This window comes from Dermochelys coriacea, chromosome 7, assembly GCF_009764565.3.
Source record: "Dermochelys coriacea isolate rDerCor1 chromosome 7, rDerCor1.pri.v4, whole genome shotgun sequence".
NCBI classification, from domain to species: domain Eukaryota; kingdom Metazoa; phylum Chordata; order Testudines; family Dermochelyidae; genus Dermochelys; species Dermochelys coriacea.
This window is the reverse complement of record NC_050074.1, coordinates 97715934-97735421: the sequence shown is the minus strand read 5'-3', so window position 1 is coordinate 97735421 and position 19488 is coordinate 97715934. Positions and strand designations below refer to the sequence as shown.

The 19488-nt window shown below is 39.4% G+C and overlaps 1 protein-coding gene across 4 annotated transcripts in view; it reads right to left on the bottom strand.

The window, feature by feature from the left end:
- Positions 1 to 19488, bottom strand: part of CFAP46 (cilia and flagella associated protein 46) — a 160970-nt gene that overhangs the window by 29544 nt on the left and 111938 nt on the right. For all 4 annotated transcript variants that reach the window (XM_043519351.1, XM_043519352.1, XM_043519353.1 and 1 more), the window contains 8 exons: positions 19304 to 19433; positions 18603 to 18749; positions 16897 to 17097; positions 16255 to 16361; positions 9598 to 9780; positions 8670 to 8805; positions 3259 to 3447; positions 1159 to 1347 (listed from right to left, as the gene is read on the bottom strand). In XM_043519351.1, the coding sequence (XP_043375286.1) occupies positions 1159 to 1347; positions 3259 to 3447; positions 8670 to 8805; positions 9598 to 9780; positions 16255 to 16361; positions 16897 to 17097; positions 18603 to 18749; positions 19304 to 19433 (1282 nt within the window). The remainder of the gene's footprint in view (positions 1 to 1158; positions 1348 to 3258; positions 3448 to 8669; positions 8806 to 9597; positions 9781 to 16254; positions 16362 to 16896; positions 17098 to 18602; positions 18750 to 19303; positions 19434 to 19488) is intronic.

The following is a 19488-nucleotide window of genomic DNA, read 5'->3' as shown; positions in this document are numbered from 1 at the left end:
TTAAATATCATGAGATTTTAAAAAAAACAACAAAAGAACAATTGGGGTGGGGGGTTATATCTGCCTTCTGGGTTTTGAGAATTAGGGTATATATTTTCAAGTTTCTCTCTACAACCATGAGAGCTAGAACCTTACTTTTATATTTTTAAATGAAAACAGATTCTCACATATTCCCTTGACTCCAGGACCTAGGGCTTTAAGGAAAGCACCAAATATCATGAGACACATTATAAAAATCACAATAGTAGGCAACACTGTGCTACACAGTAATGTAGTGGGGAAGCAGTGGTGAAAGAGTTAAAGAAAACCTTCTCCTCCAGGCCCTGACATCACTATTTTACATTCTGGTAAATGTTCTGCTCAATTCAGCTCTCATGAACATTTTTATTCAGGATTTGAAGAGGTTCAACTCTTTTCACCCAGTGGTCAAAATACTGTAAAAAGACGTAAACTCGAGCTTATCAAATAACATTCACTGCATTTTATATATTTTCATTCAGAATCAGATTCTGCCTGGCCCATACAGACATGCACAGAAGTCTCCCTCTCACTGCACAGCCTATGCAAAAGACATACACAATTTTTACACCCTGTGCTCTGGGCGTGCATGGACTGCTAAGTCCCTCCCAGGATTTGTCTACACAAACAGTGCATTGCAAGCTGGGATGTAAATCTACAGTGCACTAATGTGCTGTTCAATAACTGTTCATGTGGACCTGGCTAAAAGTTCCTTAGTGTGCAATGACCTACTCCCATTTAAAAGTGGATTAGATCAAACTGCACTAGAGAACTTTTAGTGTGCAGTAGCAGGGTTCACGTGGACAGTTACTGTGTGGCATGCTACTGTGTTGCAGATTTACCCCTCAGCTTGCCCTGCATTAACCATTTGTTTAGACAAGCCCCCAGGAACACATCTCAAAGGGAGTGAGGAAGCAGGGCTACAGCAGAGGTGGCCAGCCACATGGAGCGGCAGAATACAGGCAAAGGTGTGCACCTGGGAGCTCTGGGGAAGGCAAGGCTCCTTTTACTATGGGTTCTGATTAATTTGCACAATCTATCCTTCAATTAAAAAAGCATTAACAGTACATAAAGAGCAACATTCTAGTAAGCACTTATCAATATATATCTAATAAGCTTAATTTAGAACCAAATTCATACCATAACAGTTTCATTCCAGTAAATATCTGAATTTAAGGGGTCCACATTAACCGCAAGTAAACGCAGAGTTTTCCCAGTGAGATACAGGTACTTGGCTTTGATATCAGGACATCCTATATAAAGACTCTGTAGACTTGCTAACTGAGCCAGCGCAACGTGACCCACAGTCCGTCCGATGTCTATCCATCCCTGGTAAAATCAAAAATATGTTAAATCAAGTCACATTTTCATATATAAAATAAATGTTCTCTAAGACATCATGAATGAATGAACGATTCATAGATGTATACTGTCCTTTAGCTTGAAATATTGGGTTTTGGGGTTACATGTGAAACCTAATAATTAATTCTTCAACTTCATGTAACCTTCTTTTCTCTGAAAAAATAAAGATAGGGAGGAATAGAGCTGGAACTTTTTTGAACCCTGAAGCAATAACAGAAAATGAAAACAGAAAATAAATCTATTTTATTTTGAATGCTGAAATTCAATATACTAAAATTTATAAATTTGAGAATTTCCAAAATTATCAATATTGGAAACTAATTTCCACTATTTGCTTTACCAAAGCATGTCAAGGGCTCTGTTAATTGTCAAGGCCAAATGGGACAATTTTGATCATCTCTGCTCACCTGCATAATGCAAGGTATAGAATTGCACCAAGTGATTCATACATCAAGCCTATACCTTCTGGACGAGTTATAGCCTGTCTTTTAAAAAGACATACAATACTGATTTAAAGATTTCAAGTGACAGAGAATCCACCACATCTCTTGATAAGTTGTTTCAATGATGAATTACCCTCACTGTTAAAAATTTGCACCTTATTTCTGGTATGAATTTGTCTAGCTTCAGCTTCCAGGTATTAGTTTCTTAGAACAAGCCTGCTCTTGTTTTGTAGAGAACCATTGATTTTTTTTTCTAAAATAACTACATATCTTGCTGGAGTGTGCAAGGTTAACTTCATACACTCACTAATGGACTAGTAAGAGTAGACAGTGTCAGAGGGCCAGATTCTCAACTATGGTGAACCATTGTAGATCCATCTACTTAAATGGAGCTATGCCCACTTACACCATTCAGATAACCTAGCCAAAAGAGCAGGGGTTAATCTAGGGGTTGATCCTCTAAACTCACTATAGTAAGCACTATACCTGAAGGTACTGGGTGGCCAGTGATGCAATATTTATGAGGATTCATAGCAGACAGTTACAGCAGGAGTGTTGATTGGGACTATTAGGTGGAAGATGAGCAAAGCCCATTCTATTCAGGTTTATTACAAATATTGAAAAATGAGTGAAAATTGGTGCACAAAGTTAACTTCATGGTTTTCAGGATAAATTTTGGGGTTAATATTGGGGAATGGGAGGACAGAAAAAAAGCAATAAATAGAAAAAAGTAACAGCCCTGAAAGTAAACGTAGTTAAATACCATGGTTTATTTCATGAAGTATATTAATAGAACATATACATATGCATATGCATGTGTGTGTATCTTCCATTATATTGCCTTACTTTAACAGACAGCCCTACATTTGCATTAAGACTAATTTATTATTACCAAACCTAATGAAATATATTGGATTTTCTTAAAATAATCAGTATTTTCATGTTGTTGAGTGGTCCAAAATTCAGGTGAAAAAAATCTGTAAAAAAACCAAGTTGTTTTTTAAAAAACCTGGGAATTTCTCAATAAAAAACTGAAAATGAAGGGCCTTCAGGATGAAGTACAATGCTGCAGTCATAGTATGTGTATGGGTTGTGAAAAGAGTGTGATTTAATGGGGATAATGTAGTTCAGCGAAGACAGCTCAATTTCACTCAACTTTTGCTTCTGACAATAATCCTCAAGCCTTTGCCTTGTAGAGACAAGAGCCTTTTTGGCACAGAGAATGGGCAAGGTCTTAACAAGCTAGTGAAAACCCATACTTGAATGTTCTGTGCCCCCGTATTCAAATGAAAGGTTTGCCAGCCCTTTCTCCTGTTTAGCAGTTATTAATCAGTTATTAATTGCTGGCTAAGGCGATCCCTCTAACCTAACACAAGGATTTTTTTTTAAACATAACATTTATAGCTAAATCACAGGAAGGATCATATGTAATTACCTGTTCCACAGAAGCACTATCAGGTGTTAACCTGACAAATTCTTCAACAACTTGATTAAGTGATCCCTCTCTCAGCTCTTTCCGCTTTTTTTCCGCATTAAGAAGATGAAGAATATCCAAATTAATTTCCACAAAACTTAGCTTCAGATTAGCAAGCCGTCTCATTAATGGCATACTAATATTTCTAATCTGAAATATAAGGAAATTGAGTGGAAGTCCATCTTTAAATCACCTTAATCGATTGGTCCATCAGCCCTCACAGAGAGAACATTGATCACAACACATCAGTCGCATTGTTCTAGCCAGTCCTTCAGCCACCTGCTGGCCAGGCTGTCAGTGGCTCCGGACATCCGATCAGCATAGCGCGCCACAGCCCACAACCCCTGAGCAATCCGCCAGCCTCAGCCTCCCAAGCAGCTGGGGTTATAGGCACACGCCACCGCGCCTGACCTATCTTTAAATATACAGTGTAAATATTTTTGTTAACTTATTGGATTAAAGTTAGAATTTCAGAACTCCTTTAATTATTTGAGGCACACATTTTAAATAAATAATAATGAGATCACTACACTATAGCACACTGTGATATTTCTATGAAAATAATAAAGCAGGGAAAGAAATAAGGGTACAATGGACAAGTAAAGTGGACAGGGAGCAACTGCCCTCATCTAGATAATACAACCTACTTTATTTTTATACACAAAAATATACAGACTATCCTAAAATTCTTCATATCCTTGCCAAAATCATTTACATCACAGCAGAAGTGGGTCTTCAGGCGAGGTCAGAGGATAGTGACATTTCAGACCAGCTCACAAAATTTTTTCCACATGTAAGAAGTCACAAAGGAAAAATCATGGAGAAACCTATAGGAGAACTGGACAAGTAGGTCAATTAGATCTTTGATTTTTTTTAATGTGTCCTGCTCTCTTCTAGATTTTTGCCCCATACAATAACTCCTTGCTTAACGTTGTAGTTATATTCCTGAAAAATGTGACTTTAAGCTAAATGATGTTAAGCGAATCCAATATCCCAGTAGGATTTAATGTAAATAGGGTGGGTTAGGTTCCAGGGAAATTTTTTTCACCAGACAAAAGACTATATATTATATATATATACATACACACACACACACACACAGAGTATAAGTTTTAAACAAACAATTTAGTACATAGCAATGATGATTGTGAAGCTTGGTTGAGGTGGTGAAGTCAGAGGGTGGGAGATTTCCCAGGGGATGCCTTACTGCTAAATGATGCACTAGCAATCAGCTGAATCCTCAGGGGTTAACCCATTGTTGTTAATGTAGCCTCACACTCTACAAGGCAGCACGAATGGAGGGAGGGGAGAGAGCATGGCAGACAGAGACACAGAGAGAGAGAGAGAGAGAGAGTGTGTGTGTGTGTGTGTGAGAGAGAGAGAGATGCGCATTGCCACTTTAAGTACGCTGACCCCACTGCCTTTTTAAGTAGATCAGCAAGTTGAGACAGAAGCTGCTGCCAGAAAGCTTCCTCTGTCCTGAGCCCTGTCGTGTCCCCCCCCCCGCTCTATGGAAATGGGGTAAGTGGGGTGCAGGAACAGGGGAGAGGGGGACACCCTGACATTAGCCTCCTTCTTCCTTCCCGCATAGCAAGCAGGAGGCTCCGGGGAGCAGCTCCAAGGCAGAGGGCAGGCACAGCACATGGCAATTGATAATCTGCTGGGCGGCTGCCACACAGGGAACGGGGAGCTGATAGGAGGCTGCCGGCCCACGCTGGTTCCAAGCGGCCACCAGTTAGCTCCAATAGGCTGCTCTTTCTGCAAGCGGTGGACGAAGCAGGTGGCTGCCAAACCAAGTTATAAGGGAGCATTGCACAACTTTAAACGAACATGTTCACTAATTGATCAGCAATGTAACAACAAAACAACGTTAACCGGGACGACTTTAAGTGTGGAGTTACTGTACTTATCGCTATAGTATCTGAGCACCTTTCAGCAACTTTGTATTTGTTAGACAAAGTAAGATCAAAGAAATGGACCTTGCACTTGGAGTAGAAAGTGGTGAAGTTTATAATGGTCTTTAGTTCTTATCTGTGTCTTATTTTAGGGTTTATCCCACAGTGTATTCATAATATTAGGGAGTGACCCATTTTGACTAGTTAGGTAACTATATAATGGTCTTCCCTTATCCTATATATTTCTGACAGATCTAGATATTATTTTTGTATCATGACAAACCATACAGAAGAGTATATTTCTCACCTAATAAGTTACTGTATGCTAGTTCAAAAAGAAAAGGGATATATTTCCAAATACCCAACACAATGCTTACTTCCCTTCCTTGACATTTCACTTCTAGCTGATCTAGACAATTCTAGCAGAGTAAGCCCCCACAGCAGGGAAGCACAATTCTTCTTGGTACTGTTTTAGCCAGGAAAGTGCTTTAGCCAAGTAACAGCTAACTGTGGTGTCAGAGTAGCAGCCGTGTTAGTCTGTAACCACAAAAAGAAAAGGAGTTCTTGTGGCACATTAGAGACTAACAAATTTATTTGAGCATAAGCTTTTGTGAGCTACAGCTCACTTCATCTGCTGGAAATGGCCCACCTTGATTATCACTACAAAAGGTTTTTTTTTCTCTCCTGTTGGTAATAGCTCACCTTACCTAATCACTCTCGTTACAGTGTGTACGGTAACACCCATTGTTTCATGTTCTCTGTGTATATAAAATCTCGCCACTGTATTTTCCACTGCATGCATCCGATGAAGTAAGCTTTAGTTCACAAAAGCTTGTGCTCAAATAAATTTGTTAGTCTCTAAGGTGCCACAAGTACTCCTTTTCTTTTAGCTAACTGTGGTGTCCATCATAATTTATCATTTAACAGCAGGAATGTGTCTATGGGCTAAAAACAACTTGGACAAATGAAAGCAGCTATTCTTCTAAAAATGGTACAGATAGCATATTTTTGAAGTACTAGCAAAAGTCAACTTATCTCAGTATGTCAGACTTCTGGGGGGAAAGATGGGGGAGGATTCTTACCCTCGTATAGATCCATTTTGCAGGATTAGGACCTAAATATTTACTCCGTACTAAGGGCCAATTCTGCTCGCAATTACACATGTGCAACACTAACTGCTGTCTAAACAAACTGTTAGTGCATGGCACAAAGGGGTGTCAATCTATTTTACACTAGAGTGCCACACACTAACTTTCTGTGTGGACCCTTCATTAGGGTTGCACAGAAGTAAACTAAGGATGGAATTTGGCTTCTCGTTTCATAATGAAAATGAAGAAATGACAAACTGAAGTTATGGTATTTAACAGGAAAACTTGGTTTCATGTGCTCTGTGCTGGTAAAAGGCTTCTGAGTCTCAAACAAAATCAGGCAGAACACAGGGTTAGGCAAATATAATAATACTCCTTTGAATACCTAAACACATTTTTCACCTCACAGATTAGAAGTGGTGTGTTGGGGGAGGGTAGATAATCTATAGTGGAGGGAACTGGGGAAGTTTGGGCACCTTCTTTTTTTGCCCCTGCCCAGTGCGGGTTACAACAGCCTGGAGACTACTCTAACTTTTGGCAGCTATAAGTAGTCCCCAAAGATCTGCTAGCTGGGATCCCTGGCATGAACTGGGGGCTGCAGGGAGGAAGGTGTAGGAACTAGCTATCCTTGATCCATGCCCGATAGCATGCATTTCTAGCTGGTAGTTGTGAGCAGGGGCTGGCCATACTGTGCTACTTAAGTGGCACAAAGGAAGCAGAGTGGGTTGGAGAATCTAGCCCATAATATTTAGAATAATTGGGATAAATGGGAAATTCAATTTCACATGGGATTTTTTTTCTTTTCTGCCTTATACGAAGCATAAAATAAAATAAAGTCTTTTAAATTTTGTGAAAAATTTATCCCGTGCTCATTTTTAAAAAAATTCATTTCCACTTTTTTTATTTTCATTATCTGACAAATCATTTATTGAACTCTGGTGAACTAGTTTACAGCCTGATCAAAAACTGTCAATATAAATTCCTTATAGTTTTTTTTAATCTGAGTTACGATGATTTTTCATTGTAAATGTCATATTTTTTCTTTTGAAAGGTTTCGTGAAACTATCATTTATCTTTTAGAATGTCTATTAGTTGGCATTCCTAATTAGCTTTTTCTTCCTCAAGTTTGCTGTAGTTTATTAAGCAGGGTTTCAAATTTATGATGGATTTATAGTGAATGTTTGTGAGAATAATGTCAAATTCATGTAGTTCTGTTTTTGATTGATTTCTTTAGTATCTGGATAAATATTGGAATTAAATGCTGAAAAAAAATAAGTGGGAAATTAGCTTACTTCAAAAGAAAGAATATATTTGCAATACTAGTGTCTAATTTCCGGTCAAATTTTACAAAGAATGCTATTGATGTAAAAATATTTTAACAGGATTTCCAGGAAACAGGATTGGCAGTAGTGCTTAGTGGACAGGGCACTGACTGTGACTATGGAGACCTAGATTTGATTCCCAGCTCTGCCAGTGGGTGACTTTACACCAGAGGTGGCCAAACTACAGCCCGTTGGCCACATCCAGCCCATGGGACCCTCCTGCCCGGTCCCTTTCCCGCACAATGCTCTGGGTGGTGGGGCTGCGAGCTCCTGGGGCAGCGCAGCTGCAGAGCCCGGACTAACCCGGTGCTCTGTGCTGAGCAATGGTGTGGCTGGGTCCAGGGGGCGAGCGCAGCGGTAGCGCCGCCAGCCACCGGTGCTCCAGGCAGTGTGGTAAGGGGGCAGGGAGGGTGGGGGGTTGGCTAGAGGGCTGGGGAGTTCGGGGGGGGGGTGTATAGTGTTCGGGGCATCAGAGGGCGGAGAACGGGGGGGGTGAATGGGAGCAGGGGTCCTGGCGGGCAGTCAGGAAGGAGGAGGGGTTGGATGGAGCAGCGGGGACAGTCAGGAGCATGGGTTCCAGGAGGCAGTCAGGGAGAAGGGGTGGTTGGATGGGGCAGGGGTCCTGGGGTGGGGGGAGTCAGGAATGAGAGGGGGGAGAGGAGTTGGATGGGGCGGTGGGGGGCAGTCAGGGGACAGGGAACGGGGGGGCTGGATGGCACAGAAGTCCCGGGGGAGGCGCTTCAGGGGGCGAGAAGCGGAGGGGAGATAGGGGGTGGAGGCCCTCCATACAATTTCCAAAACCCGATGCAGCCCTCAGATCAAAAGGTTTGTCTGCCCCTGCTTTAGACAAATCATCTAATCTCTCTGTGTCTCCATTTTCCCTTCCATCTTTTTTGTCTTGACTATTTAGAATCTAAACTCCTTTGGGCAGAGACTGTCTCTCACTTTGTACCCTGCCTGCCACAATGGGGCACCATCTCAGATGGGGATTGCAGGAATTTCTGTAATACAATTAATAATAATCCTAATTGAACAGATTTCACATACAGTAAAAGTATCCCATATACCTCGTGAAGTGGAAGCAAGCTCCAGATATTGTTAAACACTTCTTCTTCTTCATATACTGCTCTCTGAGCTAACTTGTATGCATCTAGATAACAACTATGTTTTTCTTCTTCATCTTCTGTATGTATTGCAATTGTTCTGTAAAAGAGCAAAACAGAGTTTTACAAGAGCAGTAGTATAAAAGATTATTACTTCTATAATGTTATAAATATTCAAAATGCTCAATGAACAACTAACTTGCATTATTTGTGTATATTGTTTAAGACTCAAATACAAAAAGTAAATATTTAAGCATTAATTTTTTAAAGGCCTTATTCTTGGAACAGGTTAAGTCCCTTCTGCAACATAAAGAGGACTTAAAGCTGCCCTAAATGGATAGCTGGAGAGTCTTCTGCCAGAAGGTATGCCCCTGTGGCATAAGGCTAGCATAGCTGGCTTTATTCTTCCCATTCTCCCAGTCTCTGAATAGGGGTATCCTGGGGAAAGCTGGAAGTTGGAGCACACTGTGCTCTGGCAATCTCTAGCCATAATAGCAGACCATAGGGAATTGTTCAAGAGACAGCAATGAAAGGAATCCTGTGGCTACTTTAACTTATGCCAAGGGTGCTGGTTCAGCAATCAAATGGTCTTAAAATAGAAAGAATCCTTAGTGCTTTATTCTGACCTCAAAGGTGGTGAAGATCATCATAAATCTTGTGAGAACAGCTGTTACATGCACAGGAACAGTAAATCCTTGATTTTACAGAATATTTGTTGATATATTACATCAAGAATGACAATGTGAATCCAAAAATCAGGATATAGAAGTAGGTGATATTATTAACTCTCATGCACTTTTTCCGAGACAGCTGAAATCTTACTCTAAATCAGCACCTGATGAGTATTTTAACGAAGGTGTAATAAACATTTCCAGCAAATGTGTAAGTTTACCTGTGAATATTTGCACGTTCCAGCAGAATCTCAGCACTATGATCTTTATATCCATAACGAAGGAAGTCCTCTTCAATTCGAATTAATTCGTCATATGGTTCCTGTAGCATACTTGATAACTGAGAGGATTCAGCATTAACCTTCATGAAATTTTGGGCATATTTTATTTGAATAAGTGTTCTCCTTTGGAGAATAATAGAATATATGATAGCATGGGATTAAGAATTCTGAGAAACAGTTCAAGTATCAACCTCATATTTGACAGATTTCAGAGTAGTAGCCGTGTTAGTCTGTATTCACAAAAAGAAAAACGAGTACTTGTGGCACCTTAGAGACTAACAAATTTATTTGAGCATAAGCTTTCGTGAGCTACAGCTCACTTCATCGGATGCATTCAGTGGAAAATACAGTGGGGAGATGATTTATATACACAGAGAACATGAAACAATGGGTGTTATCATACACACTGTAAGGAGAGTGATCACTTAAGATGAGCTATTACCAGCAGGAGGGGGAGAGGGAAGGAAGAAAACCTTTTGTAGTGATAATCAAAGTGGGCCATTTCCAGCAGTTGACAAGAATGTCTGAGGAACAGTGGGGGGGGGAGGAAGAGGGAAATAACATGGGGAAATAGTTTTACTTTGTGTAATGACCCATCCACTCCCAGTCTCTATTCAAGCCTAAATTAATTGTATCCAGTTTGCAAATTAATCCCAATTTCAGCAGTCTCTCATTGGAGTCTGTTTTTGAAGTTTTTTTGTTGAAGAATAGCCACTCTTAGGTCTGTAGTAGAGTGACTAGAGAGATTGAAGTGTTCTCCGACTGCAGGTGCACGAGCCTCTGATAGTGTGGCTGATGTGATTAGGCCCTATGATGGTGTCCCCTGAATAGATATGTGAACACAGTTGGCAACGGGCTTTGTTGCAAGGATAGGTTCCTGGGTTAGTAGTTCTATTGTGTGGTTGCTGCGCATCTACCAATGTGATATATGCCATCATGTGCCAGCATTGCCCCTCTGCCACGTACATTGGTCAAACTGGACAGTCTCTACGTAAAAGAATAAATGGACACAAATCAGACGTCAAGAATTATAACATTCAAAAACCAGTCGGAGAACATTTCAATCTCTCTGGTCACTCGATTACAGACCTAAGAGTGGCAATTCTTCAACAAAAAAACTTCAAAAACAGACTCCAACGAGAAACTGCTGAATTGGAATTAATTTGCAAACTGGATACAATTAACTTAGGCTTGAATAGAGACTGGGAGTGGATGGGTCATTACACAAAGTAAACTAATTTCCCCATGTTATTTCCCCCCCCCTCGCCCTCCACTGTTCCTCAGACATTCTTGTCAACTGGTGGAAATGGCCCACCTTGATTATCACTACAAAAGGTTTTCTTCCTTCCCCCCGCCCCGCTGGTAATAGCTCATCTTAAGTGATCACTCTCCTTACAGTGTGTATGATAACACCCATTGTTTCATGTTCTCTGTGTATATAAATCATCTCCCCACTGTATTTTCCACTGAATGCATCCGATGAAGTGAGCTGTAGCTCATGAAAGCTTATGCTCAAACCTCATATTTGTGTTCAAAAACTGCTGTATTATTTTTCTTTCTTTAACTTCCCAGATATAGACTGGAGGACAAGTGCTAGTAATAATAATAGGGCTCAGATTTTCCTAGATGCAACAGTTGATGGATTTCTTCATCAAGTAGTTGCTGAACCGACTCAAGGGGATGCCATTTTAGATTTGGTTTTGCTGAGTAGCAAGGACCTCATAAAAGAAATGTTGTAGGGGACAACTTTAGTTCAAATGATCATGAGCTAATTCAGTTCAAACTGAACTGAAGGATAAACAAAAATAAATCTGCGACTAGGGTTTTTGATTTCAAAAGGGCTGACTTTCAAAAATTAAGGAAATTAGTTAGGGAAGTGGATTGGACTGAAGAATTTATGGAACTAAAGGCAGAGGAGGCCTGGGATTACTTCAAGTCAAAGCTGTAGAAGCTATTGGAAGCCTGCATCCCAAAGAAAGGGGAGAAAATTCATAGGCAGGAGTTGTAGACCAAGCTGGATGAGCAGGCATCTCAGAGAGGTGATTAAGAAAAAAGCAGAAAGCATTCAGGAGTGGAAGATGGGAAGGATCAGCAAGGAAAGCTACCTTATTGAGGTCAGAACATGTAGGGATAAAGTGAGAAAGGCTAAAAGTTAAGTAGAGTTGTACCTTGCAAAGGGAATTAAAACCAACAGTGAAAGGTTCTATAGCCATATAAATAAGAAAACAAAGAAAGAAGTGGGACCACTAAACACTGAGGATGGAGTGGAGGTTAAGGATAATCTAGGCATGGCCCAATATCTAAACAAATACTTTGCCTCAGTCTTTAATAAGGCTAATGAGGATCTTAGCGATAATGATAGCATGACAAATGGGAATGAGGATATGGTAGGTAGATATGAGGAGGTAGATATTACGATATCTGAGGTAGAAGCGAAACTGAAACAACTTAATGGGACTAAATCGGGGGGCCCAGATAATCTTCATCCAAGAATATTAAAGGAATTGGCACATGAATTTGCAAGCCCATTAGCAAGAATTTTTAATGAATCTGTAAACTCAGGGGTTGTACCGTATGACTGGAAAATTGCTAACAGTTCCTATTTTTAAGAAAGGAAAAAAAAAGTGATCCGGGTAACTACAGGCCTGTTAGTTTGACAGCTGTAGTATGCAAGGTTTTGGAAAAAATTTTGAAGGAGAAAGTAGTTAAGGACATTGAGGTCAATGGTAAATGGGACAAAATACAACATGGTTTTACAAAAGGTAGATCGTTTCAAACCAACCTGATCTCCTTCTTTGAGAAAAGTAACAGATTTTTTAGACAAAGGAAATGCGGTGGATCTAATTTACCTCAATTTCAGTAAGGCGTTTGATATGGTGCCACATGGGGAATTATTAGTTAAATTGGAAAAGATGGGGATCAATATGAAAATTGAAAGGTGGATAAGGAATTGGTTAAAGGGGAGACTACAGTGGGTCATACTGAAAGGTGAACTGTCAGACTGGAAGAGATTACCAGTGGAGTTCCTCAGGGATCGGTTTTCGGACCAATCTTATTTAATCTTTTTATTACTGACCTTGGCACAAAAAGTGGGAGTGTGCTAATAAAGTTTGCAGATGATACAAAGCTGGGAGGTATTGCCAATTTAGAGAAGGACCGGGATATCATACAGGAGGATCTGGATGACCTTGTAAACTGGAGTAATAGTAATAGGATGAAATTTAATAGTGAGAAGTGTAAGGTCATGCATTTAGGGATTAATAACAAGAATTTTAGTTATAAGCCGGGGACTCATCAATTGGAAATAACGGAGGAGGAGAAGGACCTTAGAGTATTTGTTGATCACAGGATGACTATGAGCCGCCAATGTGATATGGCCGTGAAAAAAGCTAATGCGGTTTTGGGATGCATCAGGCGAGGTTATTTCCTGCAGAGATAAAGAGGTGTTAGTACCGTTATACAAGGCACTGGTGATACTTCACCTGTAATACCGTGTGCAGTTCTGGTCTCCCATTTTTAAGAAGGATGAATTCAAACTGGAACAGGTACAGAGAAAGGCTACTCGGATGATCCGAGGAATGGAAAACCTGTCTTATGAAAGGAGACTCAAGGAGCTTGGCTTGTTTAACCTAACCAAAAGAAGGTTGAGGAAAAATATGATTGCTCTCTATAAATATATCAGAGGGATAAATACTGGAGAGGGAGAGGGATTATTTAAGCTCAGTACCAATGTGGACACAAGAACAATGGATATAAACAGGCTATCGGGAAGTTTAGATTTGCAATTAGACGAAGGTTTCTAACCATCAGAGGAGTGAAGTTCTGGAATAGCCCTCCAAGGGAAGCAGTGGGGGCAAAAGACCTATCTGGCTTCAAGATTAAACTCGATAAGTTTATGGAGGAGAGAGTATGATGGGATAACATGATTTTGGCAATTAATTGATCTTTAACTATTCATGGTAAATAGGCCCAATGGCCTGTGATGGGATGTTAGATGGGGTAGGATCTGAGTTACTACAGAGAATTCTTTCCGGGGTATCTGGCTGGTGAATCTTGCCCACATGCTCAGGGTCAGCTGATTGCCATATTTGGGGTCGAGAAGGAATTTTCCTCCAGGGCAGATTGGAAGAGGCCCTGGGGTTTTTTTGCCTTCCTCTGCAGCATGGAGCTCGGATCACTTGCTGGAGGATTCTCTGCACCTTGATGTCTTTAAACCATGATTTGAGGACTTCAATAGCTCAGACATAGGTGAGAGGTTTATTGCAGGATGGGTGGATGAGATTCTGTGGCTTGCATTGTGCAGGAGGTCAGACTAGATGACCATAATGGTCCCTTCTGACTTTAATATCTATGAGTCTATATGAACGGTAAAATGAAAAGAGACAGCCCTTAGTCTGATAGACAGGGCTGTCCTTAGCTGGGTGCAGGATCCAGGGTGGAAGTTATGGATTTGTCTCTTCTGGGACCGACCACGCTGGCCAATTGCACTGGCCTGTGGGACCCCTCAAAGTGCTGGGTGCGGAGCGGTTGCCCAGATTCACCCCACCCAAAGGACGGCTTTGCTGATAGATTTGTGTATTCTTCTTATCTAAAAAAAATTCAAGTAAGAAAAGGACCCAGTTAATAGGTCCATTATATCTTGCCCATATAATCCAAAAGCTACTGGACTTTGGAAATTTTTTGTATTGATCTGAATATTATGGACATCCCTCCTCTTCCTACCCACCCAAATTCATACTTTAACATCTCAAATAACACCTTTCAAGGAACATGATTTAAAATATATAACAGAGGGTAAAATAAATATGGGTTTCATTATCACCAAATTAACCCTTACGGTATGTCTACATTTGAGTTGGGAGATGTGAATCCCAGCTTGGGTAGACATACCTGCGCTTACTCTGCTTGAGCTAGTGCACTAAAAATACCAGTGTAACCTGGCTAGTAGCATGGGCATCAGCTCAAACTAGTATCCAGTGTAAATTCCCAGGAGGTCCAAGTGGGTTTCTATTTGGGTGCTTAGCCTGAGCTGCTGCTCAGGTTATCCCGGCTACACTGCTATTTTTAGCATGCTTGCTCTAGCAGAATGAGCGTGGGTACATCTATGTGAGCAGGGAATCACACCTCCCAGCTCAAATGTAGATGTATGCTCTGTTTCAGGGTTTAAATTCACAGGGCAAAGGGCTTCTTCCTGGATCCCTCTAACTTAGATTAGATTATAGTGCTCGGTAGCACACTCCAAAAGTAGTCATAATAAACTACATTTCTGATCTTAGACTATTACTTTTGTTGGTTCAAACACATCAGCCTCAGGCAGGTAGGGCAAACTATATAAAAACATAAGGTTCACAAGGGTATGTCTATGCAGCAGCTCGGAGGGTGCATTTCAGCTCTCATAGACGGATATGCTAGCTCTGCACAAACTCGCACAGTCAAAATAACAGTAAAACTGAATGTTTAGCTACCTGAGGGGTATGCAGGCTTGTTCTTGGGCTGTTAACCTGAGCCACTGCCTGGATTGCTGCAGCTGCCTTGCTATTTTAATCTACTAGCTTAAACAGAGCTAATGCATATATATCTACCAGCACTGGGAAGCATGCTTCCAGCTGGGCTACGTGCGATATATAAAATTAGGAAAGGAGAATTAGGCATTAAAAATTAATGCCATCAGAAGAAGTTAACTAAAGAAAACACACTTAAGCATGCATAGAAAATATCAAAGTAAAGTTGGGTTGAATGATAAATGACATCCATATTCCTATCTAAAAGTCATAAAATAGGTTATTTCTTACACAAATGTTCTGGGCTGGATCCTCAGCTAGAATAGACAGCACTGCCATGGAGAATTTGAGAAGGGACAGTAGTCAAACCCACAATGTAAGCTGTTATTTGCTTCCCAATGAGGAAAACGGCATCATTAAGCTAAGAACTCAGTCTTTCATTCCAATGGGGACGAGTTTTGAAATTTGCCTTTATTCAAAATATGTTCTCTCAGACAGACAACTTTCCCCAGAGAAAAAATTCCAGAATGTGAATCTTGTGCACATCATTACTTGATGGCTTGTGGCTAACATAACACTTTGTGGCACATGCTTGTTAAACAGCACACTGATGTCTATAAAAAAAACCCCGACCTGTGACTCATATATAATAATTTAAAAGACAAAACTGGCAGAAGGAAAGAAGCAAGGCCTACTGATTAGATCAAGACATTGGGTGTTAGGACTTGTGATTCCTGATTCTACTAGAAATATTAACCAAGCTGTATAAAAAATATAACATTATGTACTGAGACAATGTTTTTAAGGTGTTTTTAGGTTCTTGGAGGAAAAACACTATATAGTTACAAAGTAGTAGCTGGACAAAAAAAAATATGACGGATATACTCAGGGAATAGTAAATTGTATAAAACTCTGATAACAGAATGTCCATAGCAAAGGCAAACGACTTTATAATTTTAAAATGTACATCTAAAATAAAGAAGCTTCTTTACTAAACGTAACATATATAGCTAGTATCATATTCCCCCAAAAACAAATACTACAGACATAATGCATATATATATATATATATATATATAATTATATAAAAAGTTACCTGGCTTCAAGGGATGCAATTATAAAACCCAGGTCAGACTTTCTGTTAGGTCTTTCCTCTAACGTAGATCTAAACACCTTTACAGTTTTTTGCAAAATTTTGCATGCCTGCAGATAACATTATAATTTATGTAACTATCTTTTTATATTTCTATATAAGTTAACCATTATTTTAGAACACACAATTGAGAAGAAAATCTTTGTTATTTTTTCCTAATATTCTCCAAGATTATCGAATTTATCTTGTACAATTTGCTCAGAATTTTAAAAGGTAACAGTATAGACAGGACTAAATTTAATTAACTACTGATTTAATTAATCTATAAATATTCACCTAGGGACAGATTCTGATGCCCTTATGCTCTCTGAGTAGCACATTACTCTACCACTAGCCACACTGGGTTAAATAAGACTACTCACAAAGTGAAGGCTTGTCTACACATGACAGTAAATCCAGAATTAGATAGGGTGTGAATTTAAAGCTGATTAACTATTCCTGATTAGCTCCATGTGTGGACATTCTTGAGAATACAGCACTCTTATTCCAGAATAAGAGCATCCACACATGGAGTTAATCAAGAAGAACTATTCTGGAACAGTTTCCTGTGTAGGAAATGGAACAATATCCATTTTATTTTCTTACCACTCTCTCTTTTCCTTCCTTATCTTCCTCTAGAACTGCCTGTATGAGACTCAGAGTGCTATTGTACCAAAACTGTTCATTTCCTCCTATCTGTTGTGCCTTCTCAAGAAGTGCCTTAGCTTGCCCATGGTTCTTTTCCAGGTTAGCCACTACAGCAAGAAGGTACAAGCATCTTGACACTGCATGTACATCATTCATTTCCTAGGGGGAAAAAAGATATTTCAGATATATTTAAAAGCAGAGATTCTACCTTGTCCTAGTAACATTTAAAGACAAATACTGGGATAGGCACTGAAGCACAAAATCAGTGAGAGTTTTGTGCATGTATCCGGCAGAAGAATTTGCTCTTTAGTATTCATGCTACTTCCTAATGCTTTTTCAGGCTACAAAAATTTGCCAGCTCATTTTAAGCATATTTTCTATTTCCAAACTATTGCCTATTTTCCTTTATCTCCCCAAGTGGATTCTTCTACACCATAGGCAAAATAAATCTTCTTTTTCCCTTTTATTAGATATTATACGCTGTGTTGTCAGAATCTGAGGCAGAAGAAATGTGATCACAGAGAAGAGTTTCAATGGGTCATATCCTCAGTTGGTCTCAATCAGCATTTCTCCACTGACTTCAATAAAGCCCCCCAATTTATACCAGTTGTGAATCTGGCCCAGTATCTTTTATGGTATAACAAAATATTTTTTCATTTCACTGGACTTTGTTCACTGCCCAAAACTAAACTCGTGCTATATGTAAAAGAAAAAATATTTGTTTAAAATATAATTAAAAGTATTAGTTGATATTTATATTTGTCTAAAAATATAAAGACTTATTTGAAATGACGATGAAGGGCAGAAACAACTATGACAGATTAACATGATCTTCATGAGGAGAAAGCCACACTGCGCACTGGAGAGCAGCAGGATGTAACAAGACAGGACTTGAAGATATCTTTCATGCAGATCCTTTACATATTGAATTGGCAGGGGTCAGAGTGGTGAGTGCATGGTAGCACTGTACTTAAGCTCTGCCCAAAATTATAAGTCACACCCCCACCCTTGTGCACACACTATTCCTGCATAACTGGATGTTTCTTTCTTTTATTTAAAAAAAAGACCAGCAGTGAAACAATTAGCAATATTGACTTTATATTGCCATAATCAGTTTTCAGAGTTATTACACACACACTGAGATGAGTAGGGGCAGGTCACATCTCTCAAGAGCAAATATTGAACTCCTATGCAATAGCTAAATAAACAGATCCTAGATTGATACACTGCTTCCAGTAGTCCTAGAGGAGCATACACAGCTGCCACCACTACTTCACAGGGTGCATTGCATGGTCCATCCTATGCCCCCTCAGCAGTGAGGACAGCCTCTAGAGGATAAGAGTTATAGTTGTTTGGGTGTCATAACTCTGAATCTCCATACTTTCAAATGTTTGGGGTTTCTTTTAAGTTCTTTTAAATACAAGACCTAGATTTCTAATGGATGTAGTCTTTTTTAAAATAACTTTAGTGTTTTTTTAAGGATTTTGTAGCTTTAAGTATATGATACATACTCTCAGTTTTACAAGGTTTATAAATTTAAACTCTGAGAGGTAATTTTCCAGCCTTTGGACAGTGTTTTTGCATTTTGACTACCATTAACATAAGTGACATTTTAATCATGCTAAACATTTTGTTTTTACAGGCTTGAATTATTTCTGATTGACCTGTGTTGCACTGTGTGCCTCTGAAAGGAGTAGCCTTGCTGGTTGATATAAACCCAGCTGAATTAGTACTTCAGCTTTGTCAATCCACAGGTATGGGAAAGAAAGTCCACTCAGCCCTTTTCCAGTTACTGCATCTAACTCCAAAATCTGAAAAATAATAAAACTTTAAATTATTACAGTCTTTCAGAAAATTAATCCAAATTAATATTGAAAATCCTACTTAATATTATACCTCATATTCATCTGACTATTTTATAACCTAGAAATTATAAAAGTGAAAACAGTATCCAGTGATGTCAGTGGAGGGAAAAGAAAGAAGTGAAGAGTGATATTAGAGATGGGAGCTCCTTTTCCTGTTCCTCAATCTTTGCTGTTGAGCTGGGCTAGCCTTAGAGAAACAATATCACTGCCAGATACTGGAAAGAGCAGCAGTGAGTGGCTTTAAATACAGCTTCCGTTCTTCTTGCTCTGCCTCAGTTCTTGATGATGAGCAGCTTCAACTCACATGCTGGTAACCTAGGTCAGAGGAACCCAAGTAGCATACATTTGTAAAGAACATCTAAGGTTCAAGAAATATGGTTCCTACAGTAGAAAACTGTAACTGATTGAAATCAATAGTGTATCATAATCTGTCTAGAAAAAAACACAGTGAAAATAGAAACTTTGTTCAATATAGCACGTGTGGAATTGAATTAAATAACCTTTTCCTTTGCAGAAAGTGAGTTCTTATATCCATTATTATGTGATTTGGTACATTCAGATAATCCATTTCTTTCCTCCTCCTTAGGTTGCACATTTTCCCCATTTTTTAATGCAATCTCTTGTCTATACCTAAATTGTAGTGGCAGAGGGGAGGGAAGGAAATTAAAAATATTGTTTAAAATAT